The sequence below is a fragment of the Trichosurus vulpecula genome, chromosome 3 (assembly GCF_011100635.1).
Source record: "Trichosurus vulpecula isolate mTriVul1 chromosome 3, mTriVul1.pri, whole genome shotgun sequence".
Lineage (NCBI taxonomy): Eukaryota > Metazoa > Chordata > Mammalia > Diprotodontia > Phalangeridae > Trichosurus > Trichosurus vulpecula.
The window spans coordinates 379,509,406-379,531,373 of NC_050575.1; the positions used below are offsets into that span (position 1 = coordinate 379,509,406).

The 21,968-nt window shown below is 44.2% G+C and overlaps 1 protein-coding gene across 2 annotated transcripts in view; it reads right to left on the bottom strand.

The window, feature by feature from the left end:
* Nucleotides 1–21,968, bottom strand: part of ZDHHC1 (zinc finger DHHC-type containing 1) — a 53,292-nt gene that overhangs the window by 24,174 nt on the left and 7,150 nt on the right. For both annotated transcript variants that reach the window (XM_036750976.1, XM_036750977.1), the window contains exons 2-7: nt 21,645–21,887; nt 14,695–14,870; nt 8,327–8,428; nt 4,834–4,958; nt 3,863–4,021; nt 2,566–2,663 (exon numbers count right to left, since the gene is read on the bottom strand). In XM_036750976.1, the coding sequence (XP_036606871.1) occupies nt 2,566–2,663; nt 3,863–4,021; nt 4,834–4,958; nt 8,327–8,428; nt 14,695–14,870; nt 21,645–21,887 (903 nt within the window). The remainder of the gene's footprint in view (nt 1–2,565; nt 2,664–3,862; nt 4,022–4,833; nt 4,959–8,326; nt 8,429–14,694; nt 14,871–21,644; nt 21,888–21,968) is intronic.

Here is a 21,968-nt window from a genome sequence, read left to right on the forward strand (position 1 = left end):
CTAGATACTCTTTTCTGGATGCATTCCAGACTGTTGATACCCTCTTACAATGAGATGCCTAGAAATGACAAAATGCTCGTGGCTATGGCCTGATCAGCACAAAGTAACAGGAATATCAAACTTTAGCCTGGACACAGGACCTCTATTATTAAATCACCATAAGACATATTAGCTTTATTGGCTGCCATGTTTCTTTACTGACTAATATTGAGCTTTTAGTCAATTAACACACTCCAGTCTTCTTCATTCCCCATGGACCCTTGCTCAGCTATATCTTCCTCATCTTTAGTTATAGTTGATTTTTTTCACCTTAAGATTAGAACTAAAGTTCTAATTTATTTATTCCTATTAAATTTAATGTTGTTAAATTCAACCAGCACCCAGTCACCAAGTCTAACTCTCTAAGCAACGAGGCACTCTTAAGAGTTCATAGGTTCAAACCACCAAAGGCATACTTTACAGAGCTAGACAAAAAAAAAAAAAACCAAAAAAATCTACTCAAAGGAATCAGAGACTTAGAATACCCGGGAAAAAATGGAAAATGGTAAGAATGAAAGAGGAATAGTACTTCTAGACTTCCAACCATATTATTAAATAATAATCATCAAAATTTTGTTACTATCTAAAAAAATCATGGAATAGACTATACAGGGATGAATTGGAAATAATAATTCAATAACAGTATTTGATAAACATAAAAATATAAATTACCTAGGAAAGAATTCTCTGACAAGAACTGCTGGTAAAACTGGAAAGTAATCTGTCATAAACTAGGTTTACACCAATAATCTTACACCATGTAACAAATTCAAAATGGATATGTAATCTAAATATTAAAGATCAAACCATGAAAAAAAAATTGGAAGAGAAACAGCTCATATAGAGTACCATTCACAGGTATGGCTAGGCGGTGAATTCTTATCCAAACATGGGATAGAGGTGACTAAAAACATTAAATAGGTCATTTTTATTGCATGAAATTGAAAAGTTTTTGCCTGAACAAAATTTAATGCAAGTACTGCAGGTAAGAAGGTAAGCAGTTGACAATGAAAACATTCTTGTATCAAATATCTCTGACAATGGTCTAATATCCAAGATATTTTTTGTTGTTTAATTGTGTCTGATTCTTTGTGACCCCATTTTGGGGGTTTTCTTGGCAGAGATACTCGAATGATTTGCATTTCCTTCTCCAGCTCATTTTACAGATGAGGAAGCTGAGGCAAACAAGGTGAAGTGACTTGCCCAGGGTCACTCAGGAAGATAGTCTATTTGACTCCAGGCCTGGCACTCTATCTACTGCACCACTTAGCTGTCCTTCCAAGATATGCAAAAAAGTAACAGATATATACAAGCCCAAAGACAATTCCCCAAAAAGATAAACTGTCGAAGGAAAAGCACAAGCAGTGCCCAAAAGAACCACAAACTTTTAACAAGTGTAAGAAAGAGTGCTCCAACTCACTAATATTAAGAGAAATGCAAATTAAAAAGAACTCGTGAGATTTCAATTTAAACCCAACCAATTGGCAAAAATAATGAAAGGAGGGAATTGTCAGTTTTGGAGGGGTTGCAGAAAGCCAAGCTCACTAATGCACTGCTGATCAAGCTATGAACTGGTCCAACCAGTCTGGAAAGCAATTCAAAGAGAATGACTAAAAGATCCACACCCTTTGACCTAGAGAGTCTATTGCTAGGCATATACCCAAAGGAGGCCAATGGCAAAAAGAAGGGCCTCAGATATAACAAAATGTTTATAGCAGCACTTTTTGTGGCAGCAAAGAACTGGAAACCAATTAAGTGCCCATTGAGACTAGGAAGTGGCTAAACAAAAGGTGGTCCATGAGTGTAGCTGAATATTACTGTGCTGTAAGAAGTGCTGAATGTGATGAAGTCAGAGATAGGAAGACATATGAACTGATGCAAAATGAAACAATCAGAACCTTGAAAACAAAATACCCAATGGCTATAACAACACAAACAGAAAGAACAGCTGTAACAAAACAATCAAAACTGAAGGCTATGAAATTATAACAACCAAGCTTAGTCAGGCCCAGAGAAGAGACAGAAGAAGGCCCTTCTTTCCACTTTTTTGTTGTTGCAGAAATGGGGGATTATGGATGTGAAACATGGTGGATATCAGATGCCTTTTCTGACATGTTGGTTAGTTTTACTGAACCTTTTCCCCCTTCTTTCTATTCCTTATTAGAAGGGATGATTCTCTGGGAGGGGTACAGGAAAGGGATACATTGGGAAATGCAGGTGATATAAAAACAACACATATCAATAAAATGCATTTTAAAATTTTAAGAGTTCTTAGGACCATAAATCTTGAACTAGAAAGTGAGGACATCAAGTCCAACCCCTTACTTTTATAAATAAGGAAACCAAGGTTCGTGGTGAGTAAATAACTTCACATCATGGACAGCCTTTGAATTTGGCCACAAGAGTAAGAAGCGATCTTCTTCCTGACCCCTTCCCTACCCCCAAACCCCCCCACCCCTGCCCCGGCCCGGCCCTTCCTTACATCCTACCAGCACTGCTCATCCTTCCTCCCTGAGCCACGTGTACCTGAACGGGCCGCATCTTCAGTTCCTTTTGGGTCTCCTTCACTTCCTTTGGAGGTCGCTGCTGCACGATGTACTCATAGGTAGTTAGTTTGTGCCATACTGGAGAAGTGGGACAGGAGAGACACTTTGCTGAGGGCACAGGACAAGCCTGTTGGCCCCTCCCAATTACAGAGGAGAAACAGTTGTCCATTGGGTATAAGGACTTGAGCAAGGAGAAGTCAGGCCAGCACTGGGATGAAAGAGGCCCAGGAAGTTCAGGAGGAGCCTTAGAGCCATATATAGTGTTACAGACTAGGGAAAGTCTAAGTTTTCCCTTTGGTTCACAGGCAGTAGAGGAAAGGGCAAGATCTGCCATGGAACAGGGGACAGGAACAGGATAGCTATGGGCTGTATCTATGTAAGTACATCTCTGGGCCTTTTTTCTCTTTTTAAAACCAAATGAAACATCTCCCTTTTCCCCCTAACACTGCTCAGTATCCAGGAAGGTGGAAGCCTATGGGCCACCTCCTATTTTGCATCTTGGAGATGACTTTGCCTGTGAGAAAGAGGCCTAACCAATGGACCCTGGTTGATGGACAGCAGGAGCCTTGGTTGACATTCCAAGGCCACTGTTATTGGCTGAAACTCCTGCAGAATTCTGGGAGCCCAGGAACACTGTCCTGGTGCTACTGGACAGTTGACTGTCTCACAAAGAGGCTCATAGTTCTAAATCCCAGAGAGAGGAGTGCCACCATGTGGGGAGCAGTGTAACTACAATAGAAACACAGCTTGGGGAGCAAAGACAGGGAGGGTGTGGCCTCTTATCATCAGGAAACTGTCCTTTATAGACTGGCAGAATGTCTGAGCTAAAAGGACATGGAATGACAGAGCTAGAAGGGATCTTGGAACACAGCATGTCAGTGCACAGAAGAGAAACTACTAGAACTGGAAGGGACCTTTCATGTCATCTGTTTCAACCATCTCCCTTTACACATGAGGAAACTGAGGCCAAGAGGGGAAGTAACCTGCCCAAGTTCCCATATCTGGGAAGCAGCAGACCCAGGAGTGGCTACAAGCCCAGAGATCTCTCCACTAAATTATCGTGGGTTTGCTGTGGGGACTTAAACAGGTATAGGTTTTAAAGAGATGACCAGAATCTCTTCGCCTCCCTTTTCCCTATTCCCCTCCCCAAGACAAGTGGCCTCGTGCCCCCAAAAGAGCCAGCTGGGCAGACTAGAAGCTCTTAGTGCCACTAGACTAGGCCCCAGGGCCTAGTCCCCAGACTAGGCTCGGGACCATAGAAATGCCAAGTTACATACTGAGATAAATGTGAAAGCACAGGAGATGTCCCAACAACACCACAGAGAGAAGGCCCAGCAGGATGAGCAGGGCAGCCAAGGCAAGGATAGCAGGGGCCTGGGTCTCCACAGGGGCCGCTGGAAGAAACACGAACCATACTTCTGTGTGGTTCTTCAGGACTGAAAGACAAACATGGGATATTGCTGTCTGGGCTCCTGAGCTGGTTCAGAGAACTGTGGGGAAGGACAAAAGGAGCCTACAGTCCTGATGGGAAAATACCCCACTGCTGCAGCCTGAGCATCCCCCCTCAGTGGTGGCCCCCAGGTCTAAGCCCCCACTGAAAAGGAATGCAAGCTCGTTGCCAAGGACCTTTGGATGTAGAGGTGGAAGGGGTCTGGAGGATCATTCCAGCTAAGGACTTTCCTCCCTAGTCCTCAGGATGTAAGAAGAGCCTCACACCAAAGTCTCCAGCAGGCACCATGCCTGCACCTTAAGATCTGTCTGCTGCTGCTGTCTCAGCCTTCTCCCCATCACCCATGGCCCACTCCAGCCTGGCTGCCCATTCTCCCTCCTCTGATCCTGGCCTGCTCCTTCCTACTTCATGCCTTTGCTTACCTTTCTCCCTAAGCCTGAACTTTTCTCACTTCTCTTCATCTGATGATATTCCTACCTAACCTTGAAAGCCCAACCCAAAGGCCCATCATCCACAAAGCCTCCCCTGACCTCCCCCTCAGACTTGTACAGCACTTTAGTTTCCTACACCTCTGACACATCTGTGCACTTCTGTACAGCACGGCTCCCCATATTTGTATCTGCTCAGCCTCCTAGACTGTGAAAGTCTATAAGGACAGGGAACATGTGTTAGACAAACATGCCCCTAGCCCAGCGCTTAACACACAGTAGGTCTCTAATACATATTTGCAGAAGGAAAAGAGAGAGGGTAGGGAGGCCATCTGACCTTCCTCCTCTGGTTCCAGGAAGAGGATCTCACCTTCAAAGTGTTTGTTGGTCCGAAGCCGCATGGGGTTGATAAAGAATTCCACGAAGATGTAGAAGGCGATGAGCACCAACAGAAGGACCCCTAGCAGGGCTGATACCACACTGTTCAGGAAGAGCCTGAGAGAAAAACAGATGCCAACTTTGCACTGGCTGGGGCAGCTGCGGGCCTGCCCTCTGAGACACACAATGACCTCTGGCAGAATGACCTCTTCCAGAATCAGTGGGTCCTCCTTCAGAGGGCTGGTCCAAGCCCTCTCCTCCCAGTGCCAACTTTGGGGAAAGCAGCTAACCTCTCTGAGTCTCAGATTTCTCTTATGTAAACTGGGGTGATTTACAGGGAATATTCCCTACCTGCATGGATGAAGCACTGAGCCTGGAGGCAGGATGACCTGAGTTCAAATGTGGTCTCAAACATTCACTGGCTTATGACTCTGGGAAAGTCGCTGCACCATTGCTATAAATTGGGAGTAATGATAGCTCCTACCTCCCAGGGTTGTTCTGAGGGTCAAATGAGGTAATCCTGTAAAGCACTTAGTGCAATGCCTGGCACACAGTGGGTGCTGTACAAATGCTAGCTATGGCGATGATGAGGGTGGTCACAGGATCACAGGACTGAGAAGTCAGAAGGAAACTCGGAGACCTAGTCTAAGGCCCCCCTTTCACAGATGCACAAACTGAGGCTCAGAAGTGTTAGAACTTCCCCCACGATGACGCAGGCATCGGGCCTCAGAGCCAGGGTCTGAAGCCAGATCCTGATATCAGAGCTGAGGCTGGAAGGGTTCTGCTTCAGACTCATGGCCACCTTTGCCGAGGCCCTCTGGCGCAGAGCAAAGAAATCAGAAGCAACTGTACTTTTTAAAAACAGCAACAAACCTGGTTAAATCCACAGGCAGAAAAGGTCAGCAGGGGTCACAGAACAAATAAGATACTCCTGTTGCTATCTTGTTAAAACTTCGAGACAGGGGGAGATTTATTTTTCCTTTTAGCAAGATATAGTGTAGAGTTTACGATTTTATGTAGGACATTTTTCTTTATTTTTGTTTATTTGATTTTTTGCTGAAATGGTCACTGAATAGTGACTGATTTCGCTGGTCTACTGCGGCACTTTTTAAACTGTGCCGTGACCCCATTTAAGAAGTGCTGAAGGGGTTACGAGTGGGCAACCCCTTTTCCCGTTTAGACAGCATTCCCTGGCGTCGCGTGGCCTGAGGACATGTGCAGTGCAAAGTGTACATGCTTTGTGTTTGGAACCAAGGCTGCAGTGAGGTTGCCCACAATGCAACATGGGCAAGTGCTGCCAGAAACATCTCAGATTCATTATGTGCTTGATTTTGAATTAATTTTTGGTCATTGTGCATTCAGAAACCTTTTACTGTTGCCAAATTTTTTGAGACCCCATATGACCCACAGTTTAAGAAGCCATGGGGAGAACTCCCCAATGAGAAAACTCCCTCCTTCAGTGCAGGTTCTCACTTTGCCTAGAACCCTAAGAGGGTAAGTGCTGGAGACAAGGCTTAAATAAACTCCCTGGCCACTTGTCCATGCTTATTATTAAGTTATTAAGAAATAGATAAGAGCGGCCCAAGATGAGAAAGCTGCAATGCCAGCACTGATGAGAGATCCACCAGTGTGTCAGAGTATCAAGTATTAGACTTACATTAAAAACCATTCTATGAGATGGGAAAAGGGAGGAATGCAGAGGGAAATTTAGGTAATGTAAAAACAAAAGACAGCAACACGCAGTGACTCAATGACTATAAACTGGTGAGCTAATTAATTCGTTCCCCTCCTTGCAGAGGGGGATGGGGCTACTTGATGGAACTGGAGGCAACAAAGGCAGCATCGACCACTTAAGTAAACAGGGGTTCCAGTCTCGTAGTGAGGGGAGAAGTCTGGGGATGCCCAGAAAGCAGAAAAGCTTAGCATTAGAAGCTCCCTCACCCAACTCTGACCTGTGGACAAAGGAGTACTCTCTTAGATGGACCTGACAAGCTACCATTCAGCCTTTGCTGGAAGAGCTCAGAGCTCTGAGCCAGGAAGATCCCATGTCAGACAGACTAGCTATGTGGCCTTAGACTCAGGACCTGATGGCCTTCTTAGGTCCCTTCCAGCTCTACAACCAGGATCCTACGAGTGGGACTCTCCCCCTCATCAACTATGAAAGTATGAGACGCTGTCAAAAACTTTGTTGGAACTGAGGATAATGGACATCTCCAGAATAACCTATTATTGTTCAGTTGTTTTCAGTCGTGTCTCACTCTCTCTGACCCCATTTGGGGTTTTCTTGGCAGAGATACTGGAGTGTTTTGCCGCTTCCTTCCTACAATCCATTTTACAGATGAGGAACTGAGGCAAACAAGTCTAAGTAACTTGCCCAGGGTCACACAGCTAGGAAGTGTCCGAGGCCAGATAGGAGTCTTCCTGACCCCAGGCCCAGCACTCTTTCCACTGTGACACCTTCAGAATAACAGTGGTCTAGTAATCCTGTTCAAGAGCCCTCTGTTGCCTGAGGTACCTCTTTATCTGAGGACACCAGGAGAGTCAAGTTGGATATCGTGATATTCCAACAATAACATCTCATTCTCCCCTTTGCTTCTTTCCGTGCAAAATATACAATCAAATTCTTCAGCCAATAGAAGCATTTGGAACACCTGTGCTGTATTGCTTCTCCTGCTCCCCACCCCTTCCAGTTGGTCCAAAGACAAAGGGGGACTCTGAAGTAACGGGATTTATGCTATAACAAAGTTCATCCAGCCTAATGGATGCCACTCTTTTCAAGACAGTCTTCATGGGAGGCAGGGGGGTACAGTGTGAAGGGCAATGGCAAGTCAGTGGACCTGAATGCAAAATCACCTGACATTTCCTACCTTGAGCAGTCATTTCACTTCCTTGGAGAAAAAATCTGTAAAATGACCTTGGCCGTCCCTTCCAGCCCTCACTCTCAGATCCTGTGATCTAAACAATGCTACCATTATTCAAACCATGTCTAGATTTCTCTCTTCAAAGGACCTTCAGAGCCTGCTATGTATCCTTTTAAATATCACCAGGAGGGAGTGTCTTTATCCTTGGGGGCAGGAGAGCTGAAGTTACTGGGGAGGAGGGGGGTGCAAGTCTAATCAGGAAGGGATGGAGGGAAGATGAATGTTCAAAACACTGTGCTTAGTGCCAAAGGACCAGGCTCTGTGAGTCAGTGAGTCACGACTCGTCTCTGTAAATCGGGTGCTAACCTGAGTGATCTGTGAAGTCTCTTCCAGCCCTAACACTGGAGGTTTTAAGGTACCTTCCAGGTCTAACATTCCAGGCGTGTTTCCAAGTGCTTCTCTGTCCCTTCCTTCCTAGAAGCAGGTAGGAAGGCCAGCCCCATCAGCTGAAGTGTCATCAACTATTCCAAGTGGAAAAGATGCCCTCGTAGGGAAAGCTCGAGGGGCCCCCAAGCTGGGCTGGGCCCAGGCTCCCAGAGGGCTTCCCCACCCCCTTGCTCTTACCAGTAGTTTCTTTCCCCCACGCAGTTGTTGAGCCATTTGCAGTGATGGTCAAAGCCACACACACATTTGTTGCAGGCGCTGCAGTGCTTCGATCGGGAGCTCCTGCCGACAAAAGCTCCAAGTTAGTCTGGGCAGCATTTCACCCCGCCCCCTACCCCGCCTCAGGCACAGATACAAGAAGCCGTGGAGGAAACCATGGGAAAAGTGGCAGCTGGGGAGTGGGGGTGGGGCACAGTGGAGAAAGCCAAAGATGTGGAGTCAGGAAAGCCCGCGCTCCAATCCTGGCACTCTTACTAGCTACGCAACCCTGGGCACAAAACACGTCACCTCTCCGTGCCTCGATTTCCTCATCTATGAAATGGGGATGATAACCTATGTAAAGCACAATATAAATGCCAGCCACTGCGGTGTTGTTGGGCCTTCACTTTCAAAGAAGACCAATGACATCACGAAAGCAAGAAATTCAGTGGCAAGACAAAAGTCAGGAAGACCGGCGATGGCTTGGGATGCAATGGATGATTCTGCGTCTTCGATGCCTGGCCGAGCTCTAAGCCTCCGCAGCACCGGCATCAGCCGCCTTCACGGCCACAGGAACTGACTGTTTCCATGCACCCATCCCGTCAGGGGAAGCCTTCGCAGGCTTGGGGTAGGCACCCCCCCTGGCAGTCACCCTCAGCCTGGTTTAGCCCATCTGCCGAGGCAGTTTTACCAAGGTGTGGCGGTTGTGCATGCTACAGCTTCTTGGAGCCACAGGTGAGAGCTGGATGACAGGTGGACACCAAAGGTGGGTGAGCAGGCCTGCAAAGAGGTGGCAGCCCTCACACCAAAGGGGCTAGTCCTCCCCGAAGACCCCATACATCCTTCTTGTTATCATTATTACACAGTAGCAGAGCTGCTATGCTGTTGCTGTTACATAGTACTCAATGGATATTTTTTTGACAGATTGACCACATGGGGTATAATGGTCTGCATTTTCTCATTTCTGTCAAAGGCATTCTTGAAGTGTAGAAAGAACACTAGATTCCTGGGACTTGGATCATAGGATTACAGATTTAGATTTACAGATATATTTGCATAATCCTAGAAAATCATTTTATGGATGAGACCTCTGAGGGAGAAAACAAACACTGACAAAGTGCCTACTATGTGCTAGGTACAAGTATTACCTCATTTGATCCTTATAACAACCCTGCAAGGTAGGTGCTTATTATCTCCATTTTATAGTTGAGGAAACTAAGGGAGACAGAGATTAAGTGATTTGCTTGTGGTTACCTAACTAATAAGCGTCTGAGGTCAGATCTGAACTCAGGCGCTCCTGCGTCCAGGCCCAGTGCCCTGTGTCTTGTGGGTGATTTGCCCAGGATCACACAGTCAGTAAATGTCTGAGGCAGAACTCTGAAATAAGGTCTTCCAAGCCCAGTACTACATCCACTGTTCCCCTAGCTGTCAGAACCTGTTCCGATTCTTCTAGCCTCCACTCTATCGACAACTTGCTAGCTCTGTGATTGTAGGAAATTCACTTCCTCACTCCAGGTCTCATTCCCCTACCTGTGATATGAGGAGGTTGCACTAGAAGAAGTCTTAAGACCTTTTCCAGCTCTAACATTCCACTTCCTGACATCCCTTCCAGCTCTGCCATTCTGTCCTGAGGTCCCTTCCCACGATGATTTATCTACAATCTGAGGTCCTTTCTAATTCTGACATCATTAATTGGTTCTGGAAAGCATTAGAGAGAGCGGATAGCTCCAAAGGAACAATATAATGGAGCAATCAGCTAAGTGATATAATATGTTTGGCTGTGACAATATCAGGTAGGTGACAACCTCCTAGGGTCCATACAGAATAGGGAAATCTTTCCAAGCATCGCAGAATCTCAAAGGAGGAAAAATACCTCAGAAGTCTTATTGTCCAACCTCTACCTGACAAAGAAGCTCTTCCACAAGGTCAATGACGAGATAAGCCTGATGACAGAGTCATTACCTAATGCTTGCTGACTGACCTGGTCTAGCCCATCTGCTTTCAAAGCAGCACACACTCTTTCACCTTCTATTAAAGCCCCCTCCTCTGACTGAACTCACTCTGTCTTGACAGTTCTTTCATTCCCAGGGATGGAAGTTCTTCCACTTTCCCTCTGATCTCTGGTTGTCAGCTGCCCTGACACATTGGCCCTGCATCGATATCTGGGGCCACTCTGTATTGCCCAGACATGCAGAGAAGAACCACCTCCTCCCTCTTGCTACAGAGCTGACAGTTGGGCGATGCATCCACTATGGAGAAAGCAGACAGCTTTATCCCTAGGGTTGGTCTGGAAAGTATATCAGCTGCTGCTGCAGCCAAAGCTGCCAGGACTTCACTCAATTCCCCATGAGAAGTTGTCATTTCAAACTCAGAAAAATCCATCTGCTTCATCCATGTTCCTACTCAGGAGACTAACTGGCCCAGCCAATCTCCAGCTAGCCAATCATGCAGCTATGTGCTTTGGTCCTGAAGCCAACTTGGCAGCAAGTTCATTTGGAAGCAGATTGAATTTAAGTATCTAAGCTGGTTTTGCCTTTTTAAGTTATGAGAGAGAGAGAGAGAGAGAGAGAGAGAGGAAGGAACAAGTATTTATTAAGTGCATATTGTGTGCCAGGGCATTGTGCTAAGCGTTTTACATACATTTTCTCATTTGCTCCTCCCAACAACCCTGGGAAGCAGGTGCTTTCATCACCTAGAAAACTGAGACAGATAGAGGGTAAGTGACTTGCCCAGGGTCACACAGCTAGTAAGTATTTGAGGCAGCATTTGAACTTAAGTCTTCCTCACTCCAAGTCTATCCACTATGTTATCCAGCTGGGAAAGTTTGGACAAAGGGGATGGTGCTGGGAGAGGAAGAAAGGGAGGGAAAAAAGCGAGAGAGAAGTGGGAAGGAGAATGGGAGAGGACACTTATTCCATCTTAGCCACAGCCTTTGTGGTATAATACACCTGGAAGACCTGAATTTGAATCCTGGTTTGGACACTTAAAAGTTGTGTGATCTTGAGCCAATCTCATCACTGTCTGGGCCTCAGTTTCCTCATATGTAAAATAGGGAGAATATCTTAAAACTTGTATCTCACAAGATCGTTTTGAAGATCAAATTAAATAATAGCGCCCGTAGTGCTTTGTTAATGATAAAGCATTCTCAGAAGAAGAAGTTCAAGCTATCAACCATCATATTAAAAACTGCTCTAAATCACTAATCATTAGATAAATGCAAACTAGAGCAGCTCTGAGGTTCCACTTCATATACATCAGACGGGCGAAGTTGATCAAAAAAATAGGAAAAACCACAGAGCACCACAGAAATGCCAACAATACTCACTATCATTACTAGTACTACTAAATCCAAACCGCCTCACCCCCGTGCTTCCGACTCCTACACATCATTGCTGATCTGGCTGACTCACTACAGGGCTACAAAGAACCCAGAAGTGCAAAATAAAGCAGCCTTGAAGGTAGTAGCCATGCTGACTCCAAAAGGGCTGATAAGGACAACGGGTTAGCATCTCAATTGCATCAAAGTGACAGTTTCATTTGGTCCTAACAAAAATCCCACGAGATGGCTAGTTCGAGCATTCTTCGGCACTTCAAGGATCTATGTGGGGGCATTCCTGCCTCTCAGCCTGTCCTCGAGGCAGGGCTGAGCCTCACTCCACTGAGGCTGGCCCAATGCCTACAGGCACCATTGTCAGGTCCATGCTTGGGACTCTTCCAGCCCGGTCGGACCTGTCCAAGTTTGCAGACCACTGTGGAGGAGGGCTTTAGTAGAAGTGCATTATCTCAATTTTACAGAAAAGAAAACTGACGTTCAGGGAGCCCAAGAGCCTTGGCACTAACCAGTCTCACAGGTAACAGCCACATCAGTAATAAATAGCAGTGTTTAAACCAGAACCCAAGTCTTGTTCTGACTCCACATCCAGCATTCTCTCCATCATAACAGAGACCTCTCCTCTGGCTCTTCAGAAAGACTCCTGGGAGAACATGTGTGGATCACTGTGGGCCCACTTCCACAATCAACCACAAAAAGTACTGTGAGAGTTGCTTAGGCACTACATCACCCACAGAAAGAGACCTGCACAGCATGTCTCCAGGTAGCTAAGAGTTACCCAGATTCAGACTATCAGAGTTAAGAAAGTGTAGTGATAACCTCATCCATGCCTTTCACTGGACAGAAGAGGGAACAGAGACCCAAAGACATTCAGCCACTTACCAAGGTCACACAGCCTGTTAGTGGCAGAGCTCAGACATAAACCAGCTCCTGACTCATGGTCTCAGGAGACATGGGAGAGAATAAGTCTCTATGGGAAATCTGATTTCTATCAATGTCTTTGGAAAGTGAGGGTTCTGCCCCTAGGGTCTGTGAGCTTTTTAAAAGACAGCATAAGAACTGTATTTCAATATAATTGGCTTCCTTTGCAATCCTCTGTATCCAATTTTATGTATTTATAAACACTATTCTGAGAAGGGGCCCCTTTGCTTCCCCAGGGTCAATGACACAAATGAGAAGAACCTCTGCTGTGGAGCTCATCTCTAAGAGTCTCAAAGTGCACACCATGGGTATATACACACATGCTTACATGGACAGAGAGTTTCTTGTAACACAGTGTTAGCAACAAATATGGGAGTGGAGGAGCAAGCTTGGGACTGGCTAACAGAGATGAGCTTCTGAATGTTAGCAATGAGTCACAGATCAGAGATTAGATGGGGCTGTATACTCGATCGAGGCTGTGCCCATATCCAACAGGGCAGGAACGTGGTTTTTAGGCTGCCTTTGTGTTGCTTTCCATGCTGGTGTACCCTAGTTGAACCAGTCCAACCTTTTGTGTGACTGGCAGTGAAGTCTATGGGACAGCAGGAAAGTAGATGGGCCATGAGTCTCTGGGGAAAACTCTGAGAAGTCTGTAGTGGCTCCAGAGTGGTACCTGAGGATTTGCTCCTACTGTTTTTGGTCTGGCATAGTTGTGTGTGGCTATGGATACTGCACCTCCAGGGGCAGCAGTCATTCGAGAGCTCCAGAGGCATGTATATGTTTCCCTAGGTGGCCTATATGGCCCACAATCGAGTCCTATACTGCTTGGGCATCAGGAAACAGAGTTCATCGAGAGGGATTCTGACAAGGCAATCACGTATTCTGTAGATTTGGCCAAAGTGTCTTGAACTTCATCTTTCACCACTGAGCTCAATACTCCATGCTTGCTACGAACAGAGATTTCTTACAGCCCTATTGTGGAACACTAGGATTCCATAGGCTTATTTGCCAAGAAGCCTTAAGTTCCAACTATTTTTATGAAATTATTCAATTTTTGATATTTCATGTTTGTGTGAGATTACTTCTGAATCCAATATTTGTATTCTTCTAGATACCATTAAATAAAATATAATATAATGTAATGTAATATAATATACCATAATATATTACATTATATTGTATTACATGATGTTAGTACATTGTATTACATTATATTATATTATTTGGAAAGAGCACTGTATTTAGAATCAAAGGACCTGAATAAGTACTAGCTGTGAGGTCTTGGACAAATCACTCTGGGTCTTAGTTTGCTCAGCTATACAATGAAAGGGTTACATTATATGATCTCTAAGGTCCTTCCCAACTCTGAATACTATGATCTCATCTTCAGATTACATTTTCTTCTCTATCCTGTACCAGTGCAACTAGTCCCAAGTACAATCAAGACCTATACCACAAAGTGAACTCTAGAATTTTACCACTGACTAGGATTTTGTGAGTATTCCTTAACATAATTCTGTGACTTTAAGAAATCTAAAGACCCTTGGCTTAAAAGAATTAAGTCTTCTGTATTTAAAAGAAGATTGGGCTTAGAGTCAGAAGAAGTGGGTTCACAGAATCACAGAATCTTGGGATGTGAAGGGACCTCTGAGGCTAATTAGCCTGACATGGAGCTGAACAAGAATACTCTACAACAGATCCAATAAGTGGTCATCCACTCCAATGAATACTGGTCCTTCCACTTACTAGCTTTGTGACACCAGAAAAGTCACTTAATCTCCCGGAGTCAGTTTCTGCCTCTGCAAAATGGGGATAATACTATTGGCAGGATCACATATACTATTTTTATTATTTTATTCCACACATAGGAAAAGAGAAGGCTGGAGAGCTGAGAACATGAACAGACCCAGGAATCAGAACCATAACTGAATGCCTGTGGGTGGGGGACAATTCTGGGGGAGGAGCTGTCTCCTTTTCATTACAGAAATCTGGGAGTTTGGATGGTTACTTACTCTCTCGGCGGCACATGCACTGACCCCTCTCTTGGCTGTCACCCTTCCTTTCTCCCCAGGTCCCTCCAGGAACTAAGATAACTCACACATCCACATCGCAGAGGTTACAGTGCAGATCCTCAATGACGTGAGCATGCTGACTACGGTTGAAGATGGGCAGGGGCCCCGAGTAGCTCTTATCCCTCACGTTGGCATCTGCTGGATCGATGGAGACTGCAGTCAGGTGGACGACGAGATGGCAGATAAAGACAATTCCCATACACTGAGCCCAGGTGGTTAAAGACTCACTCTGCATGTAAATTTGGTCAACTGCCACATACCGTGTGGCTGTGTGGCTTTCCCACTAAGACTAAGAGCAAGCACATTGCTCCCCAAACATCTTCCTCTTCCAGGCTCAGTCCTTGTCCCTAGTCTCCTCCACAATGCAGGGATTGGATTGATGGAGGCCTGCATACCACATAGCACATAGCAGATATTCAGTGAACATTACTGATTGAATATGCCTTTGCCTTTATACCTTTAAGACTATCTCTAGTACAAAGCTGAACTCCGGGGTACCAGAAAACTACTGTTCCCATACATGACAGGGAAGGGATTGAGAACCCCAAGATAACACAAATGAAAGATGCATAGCACTCAGAAGATTTAGGCTTGGAACCCAGCTCTGGCACTTACCAATTATATATGACTTAGGGAAAGATAGTTAACTCTTCTAGACCTGTTTTCTCATCCCTAAAATGGAGATACACTTGTAATTCCTAAAACATAGAGTTGTGAGGAATTCCAAATGCTTTATCAATGTTACAACACTGGAAAAACTATAAGCTATTACAAGGTGTTCCTAAAGTCTGGACACATAGGCAAAAATGCATATTTTCAAGAAATTAAATGAATGAAATTTTCAACATTTTATTTAATTGGAATATTAACAAGTAACATCTTCGATATGATTTCCATCATTTGTGATGCAAAGGTTGATGCTCTTTGCAAGATTCACATGAGCTCGATGCAATAACTCCACATTGTTGTCAATTGCCCACGTGTCCAGACTTTAGAACACCCTGTGTTATTGATTATAAGCAGCCTAGTGCTGTAAGAGAAATGGATGAAGGATTAAGAGATGTGAGGTCTCTTCCCAGCTCTGCTCATACTCGGCTCTGTGACTCTAGGAAGGTCATGTAATGTCTTGGAGGCCAAGTTTCCTCATCTGTAAAATGAAAGGGGTTAAAAAATAATGTGGAAAGGCTCTTGTAGCACTAACACTCTGGGAAGTCATCTCTCCTCTCTGCTCAGCACAACAGTGTCAATGGAGCATGGTACACAGGGAAAGGCTGAAGCAGGAACAGAGCACAATCATTTGTCCGGCTCTCCTGGCTCCCAGTTACTAATCATGAACTCCTAGAACACTGGCAGAGTTTCTGGCCTCAGCCAGGGACTGCCAAATGTAACTAGGGAGGGAGTATGGTGTAACTCAAAGATGACTCGATTTGGCATCAGGAGACTCCCCCATTTAGCTCGTCTCCTTGGGCCAGTTACTTCTCTTTGGCTCTCAGCTCCTCATTTGTAAACTAGAGAAAAGGTCCTTTCCAATTGTAAATCCCATGATTTGAGGTACCCCCTCATCTGAAATACCAGGAGCAGTAACACCTCCCTGGCTCTGTCACTTTTGCTGGTCTGAGTAAAACACTGAATGCTGTTGGCAGGTATGAGCTCTGGGGACTTTGAGCAAAACCTGAGGCCTACTGGACTTAGTTTCTCCATGGTTGGGGGAGGAGGGTTTTGGTGGGTGGTGGTATTTGGTATGACCTCCTTATATTACAAAGATGCCTGGATCCTCCTATAGTCTATTTTTTCCAGAGAGCTAGAGAAGGAGCCAGTCTGGAGGGGATCAGGTCCACCTCGGGGCAGCAGGAAGAGGGGAAGTGCTCTGAAAAGTCCTGCTAAAGTCAATCAACATGACATGTGGGCACTGGATGCTGCCTCTTCTATATCCAGTCTGGTAATGAATGGCCTCATACTGACAATCTACTTAGAGACAACAAAAGTTTGACTCAACTACACCCTGAGGATGTTACATCCAAAAAAGGGTTTTCTATAACACCCAGAACCAACCCAGGAATCAGTGGACTGGAAAACACATGACCTGCATTTGAAACTTGGTTCACTTACTTACTAGTTGGGTGATATAGGCAAACCTCAAATTTCCCTATATGTAAAATGAAGACAGTTCTAGCTCAAAATGGGGGAGGGGAAGAGAGAGGGAGAGAGGGAGTGAGGAAGAGTTTGAGAGATGGAGGGAGGGAGCGAGAGAGAAAAAAGAGAGAGAGAGAGACCTTGCAAGTGGGCGTCTTAAGTATTTACTCTGTGCCAGGCACTGTGTTAAGTGCTAAGAACACAAATAGAAGCAAAAAAGAAAGTCTTCACCCTCAAGGAGCTTATGGCTTACAGTTTACAAAGCACAACATAAAAAACACCACTGGTCTTAAAAGAGTTGATTACTATATACTTCTGGTGATTCATGTGAGCATCAATGACATTGACAAAAGGAATCTAGAAAGCATTGCTAAAGATCTTGGGCGAGAAATGGAAAGACAAAAAGGAAAAAGCTCTTTTTGCGGTGGCCAAGAATTGGAAATTGAAGGAATGCCCATCAATTGGGGAATGGCTGAACAAGTTGTAGTATATGAATGTACTGTACTATCGTATTCTAAGAATGCTTTGAAACTATTGTACTCTAAAGAAATGATGAGCACAATGATTTCAAAAAAACCTGGAAAGACTTATATGAACTGATGCAAAGTGAAGTGAGTAGAACCAGTAAAACACTGTATACAGTAACAGCAACACTGTACAATGATTACCCTGTGAACGATGTAGCTATTCTCATCAACACAATGATCCAAGATAATTTCAAAGGATTCATGATGAAAAATTCTCCACCTCCAAAGAAAGAACTGATGGAGTCAGAATGCATATTAAAGCACTATTTTTGACTTTTTTTATTTTTATGAGTTTTTTTGTCTGTGTTTTCTTTCACAACATGATTAATATGGAAATATGTTTTGTATGATTGCACATGTATGATATATATCAAATTGCTTACCATCTCAGGGAAGGGGAAGGTGAGGGAGAGAGAGAAAGATTTGGAACTCAAAATGTTAAAAAATGAATGTTAAAAATTGTTTTTACGTGCAATTGGGGAAAATATTATTTTTTAAAAAAGAAATGAAAAGACCTTTGACTTTGATCAGTTGGGCTTTAATCACTGCTGTTCATCAAAGACAAGGGATTAAAAAGAAAAAAGTGGGCTTGGGAAGTAAACCACTGGGTTAAGATGGTGTCTAAGAATGAGATTTTTATTTCTGGATCACAACTTAAAATAAAAGAATGACAGGCTCTTCGGGGATGTACTGCACTAACACGGGCTGATAATAGTACATTTATCCCCTCCCCCTCGCTTCTTTGCCGAAATGTGGGACTATGGGTTTAGAATATCACTCACGATGTCAGGCTTTTATGACATGTTGGTTAGTTTCACTGAACTGTTTTTTATCCCTTTTTAAACACTTTATTATAACCAATGGCTCTCTTTGAGGATGAGAGAGAAAGGATACATTGGGAAAGGCATGAAACAGGGAGGCCAGTTAGAAGGCTACTGTGGTGGTCCAGGTAAGAAGGGATGAGAACCTGAACTAGGGTCAAGGCTGTGGGCAGGGAAAGTCAACAAAAGTTGACTTGAAGCAGAAACAAGATCGGGCAATAAGAATAGGACATCATGACCTAAAATACAACAAACAGGGAAGTCAGGCCAGAAAGGCAGAGAAGCTTCTCAAGAGGAAAATTCACAAGGCACAAAGAAAAACAATTTTGTAAGCAGGAAAAAAAAGGGAATTGTCTAAAGACACTAATGTAGACACACAGAGAACCCAATTATCAAGTTATCTTTTTAAAAGATGTGTAAAGGAGAAGATGGGAATGAAGGCAGGTTATGAACAATCAATATAAAAGGGCAGCCCAGAACTATAAAAATGTTATCAAAAATTCCCAAGCTCCGAATGAACTAAGGCTGGGATGAAAAGCCAAGGACAAGAAAAAGGGAGGTGGAGGTTGTTTTTAAAGCATTATGAGATAAAAGAGGTTCAAAGAAGGGAAAGGGTACCCCTGCTCAGGATAAAGGAGATGTGGATAACTGACACCTGGGGAAGAGCGCTGCTCATCTCTTATTTTGCTTCTAATTTATTTGAAAAAAATAATTAGTTTTGGACTAGAGAGAACAAAAGTAACTATATAGCTCTGATAACAGAAGTAAACAGGGCATAAGACCTGCTCTGAGGAGTTCAAGTCTTGAGGCCCAAATGAACCACATCCCAGGATCACATTTAAGAATTGGTAAACATGATGACTGAGCAATTACCCACAACTGCTGAGAAGCCACAGAGAATGAGAGAGTACTACAGGCCTAGAAAAAACTAAATGTCCTGATTTCTTTGTTTTGTTTTGTTTTTTAAAAAGGAAAAGAATGGAATCTAAACTTTAGGTCGATGAGTTTTCATTTAAATTTCTGGCAAAATTATAGATACAATTATATTAAAGGTATTGAACTTCTAGAAAAGGGAACAATGATCACCATGAGCCAACAGGGCTTCATTAAGAAGAGTGCATGTGAAAAGTTAAGACATTTCCTTTAATGATAGAGTTCCTAGACTGGCAGAACCGTGTAAAATCTGTACTTGAACTGGGTGACTGGCCAGATACAGAGGAATCATCAGGCCTCCAAGTACCAGTGCAGAAGATTGGACCTGGGGTGCCTCAGGAAGCTCTGCTTCTTTCTGCTCCGTCTGACCTCTTTACCCATAACTTGGATAATGGCCTAAGTGGCAGAAAGATCGACTTTGCTGATAGCAAAAAGCCAGAAGCTGGTAGATAACAAAAAGATACCAGAGTCAGAATCCAGAAAGAGCTTCACATATTAGAAGATTAGGCTAAAACTAAGAGGAAGTTTGAAAGAGAGATAAATGTAAAGTTTCATACTTAAAATGGGAGTGAATTGGCTAGACAACAGCTGGCCTCAAACAGAGCAGCATGTTTTTGTGGTCTGCAATATGAGTCAACAATAAGACACAGAGGCCGGAAAACCTAATGTGATCTTCAGTTTTGAAAACTCTCAAGTCCAATGTCAATGTAAGGAGGGAAGAGGATGATCTTCAGGCAGCCGAGATACAAAGACAGGGAAGCCTCTGGGCACCATCACACAGAATGGGCTCAGAACAATGACCTCACGTGGCTCCACTGTCACACAACATACACAACAGTCAATGACCTCCATGTACACCTCAAGGCTACCCTCATATGGGGGAGAAGAGGAGTAACATCGGTGGGGCTAACAATCTCCTCTTCTCACTAGCACACACGCCTGGCTAATTAAAAAGTAGCTCTTTATAAGTAGAAGAGGCTGGCAGAGCCCAGCAAGGTCTCCCCTTTGGGTGCCGGAAGGATTTGGGGCAGCTTGTAGTCTTGGGAAAAACGAGAAGAATAGCTGAAGAGTGGTGAACAAAGAAGGCTCTTATTCAGTTATACCCTGACTTAAAAGACACACATGTTCATTAAAATATCTAACCTTTTTGGTAAATTAAAATCAATTCAGTTCATAAATACATATTAAGCTCTTACTGTGCAGCATGGGGTCACGGAAAGCACTTAATTAGGAGTCAGAGAACCTGGACTGAAATCCCAACTCTGCTACTTATTACCTATGTGAATGACCTTGAGGAAAAAACCACTTTGCTTCCCTGGCTCTCATTTTTCTCCTCTGCAGAATGAGGAGATTGGAGCAGACGAGAATCACTAAGATTTCTCTTCGCTCTGAACCCTACTGCCCTCTGATTATGATGATAATAATGATGGTGACATAAGGCATTGGCCAGGCCCTGGGGATGCAAAGATTAAGAAATGGCCCAGTCCCCTCAAGAAGGATGTGCAAATATCACCAGTCCAATACTTCAATATTTTAAGTATTTCATCCATTAGTTCATCAATATCAGTCTTTTCTCCAGGGACTACTATCCCTTTTTGTCTTTCTGAATTGCTACAGGTTAAAAAAGAAAGCAAGCCCTCTCAGGCTAAGCACCATTCTGGTGATATGTAAGTCTCTCTACCCTTAACTGGCTGGTCCCCAGATGCTCTAAATCCCTTTATACAGACTGTCCTTGAAGGCTTCCTGCCAGAGCTTTAGGGTCACCTCTATGCAGGAATTCTGATAAATCCCCTGAGGCATTTGCTATTTAAGGGAACTCTACAGTAAATTCTTTTGTAAAGTAATTAATTCCTTATTATGCTCACTCTGTCATTTATATTTTGTGAAAACCTGGCTTTCCAGACACTGAGTTTACTTAAAGTGATTTGCACCTATAATAACCTGGTAAATATTACTTCTTTTTCAATCGCATTTAATGTTTAACAGTGTCTATCTCGTTAGATAGTAGAATCTCTCAAAAACTTAGTGAGTTAACTCTATTACTAACATTTTTACATATGAGGAAACAGGCTCCAGGAGAGTAAGGGGCATTGAATATCATCACCAAGGGAATTTTGAGATCATTTGGTTACTCTCTCCTCATCGATGCCTCTTAGGCTCCCTAGCTTCCTTCACCACAGCCCAGATGCCACCTCCTACAAGAGTCTTTCTCGAGCCCTTTGAGATTACTTCGTGTACACTCCATATTTACTCATCCATAGAAATGCCACATCATCCCAGTCTTTGTATTGCTTATCCCCAGGACAGTCAACGCCTTGCCTGTGACAGAAGCTGAATAAGCACTTGTTCAAGAACCCCCCTCTTATTTTACAGATGAGGAAACGGAAGCTCTGAGAGGGGAGGTGACTGGCCCTTGCCCCATGGCTAGTTAGTTGGTGGCAGAGCTGGGCCTTGCCTGTGCTCACTGACCCTATATTCCACCTTCCTCAGACCCACATTAAGTTCCAAAAGAAGCCAACCCCCCTAAAAGTGCCAGCACACCTCACCATCTTCCAAGGATACAGCGTAGCCAGCAGGCACCCATGGGTGAGGCAGGAGGGGAACGAGGATCCCAAAGCCAATCAAAGCAAAGAAGAGGTACAGCAGCCAAGCTACGATCTGGAATGGGTGTGGGGGCCAACTCCAACCATTCCTCCGAGAGCGCTGGCCGCAGAGCTCAGGGGATGGCCCACTGCCCCTGTCTGAAGCGGTCCATTCAGGCTTCTCTGGAGCTGTCTTATTGGAGGGCTTGTTGCAGATGTTCATCTCCAGAGAAAAGAGAAAAAGGAAGATCCTATTAACATTAATTCCTGTAGACACTGGTCCCAAAGCCCAGAACCCCAGTCA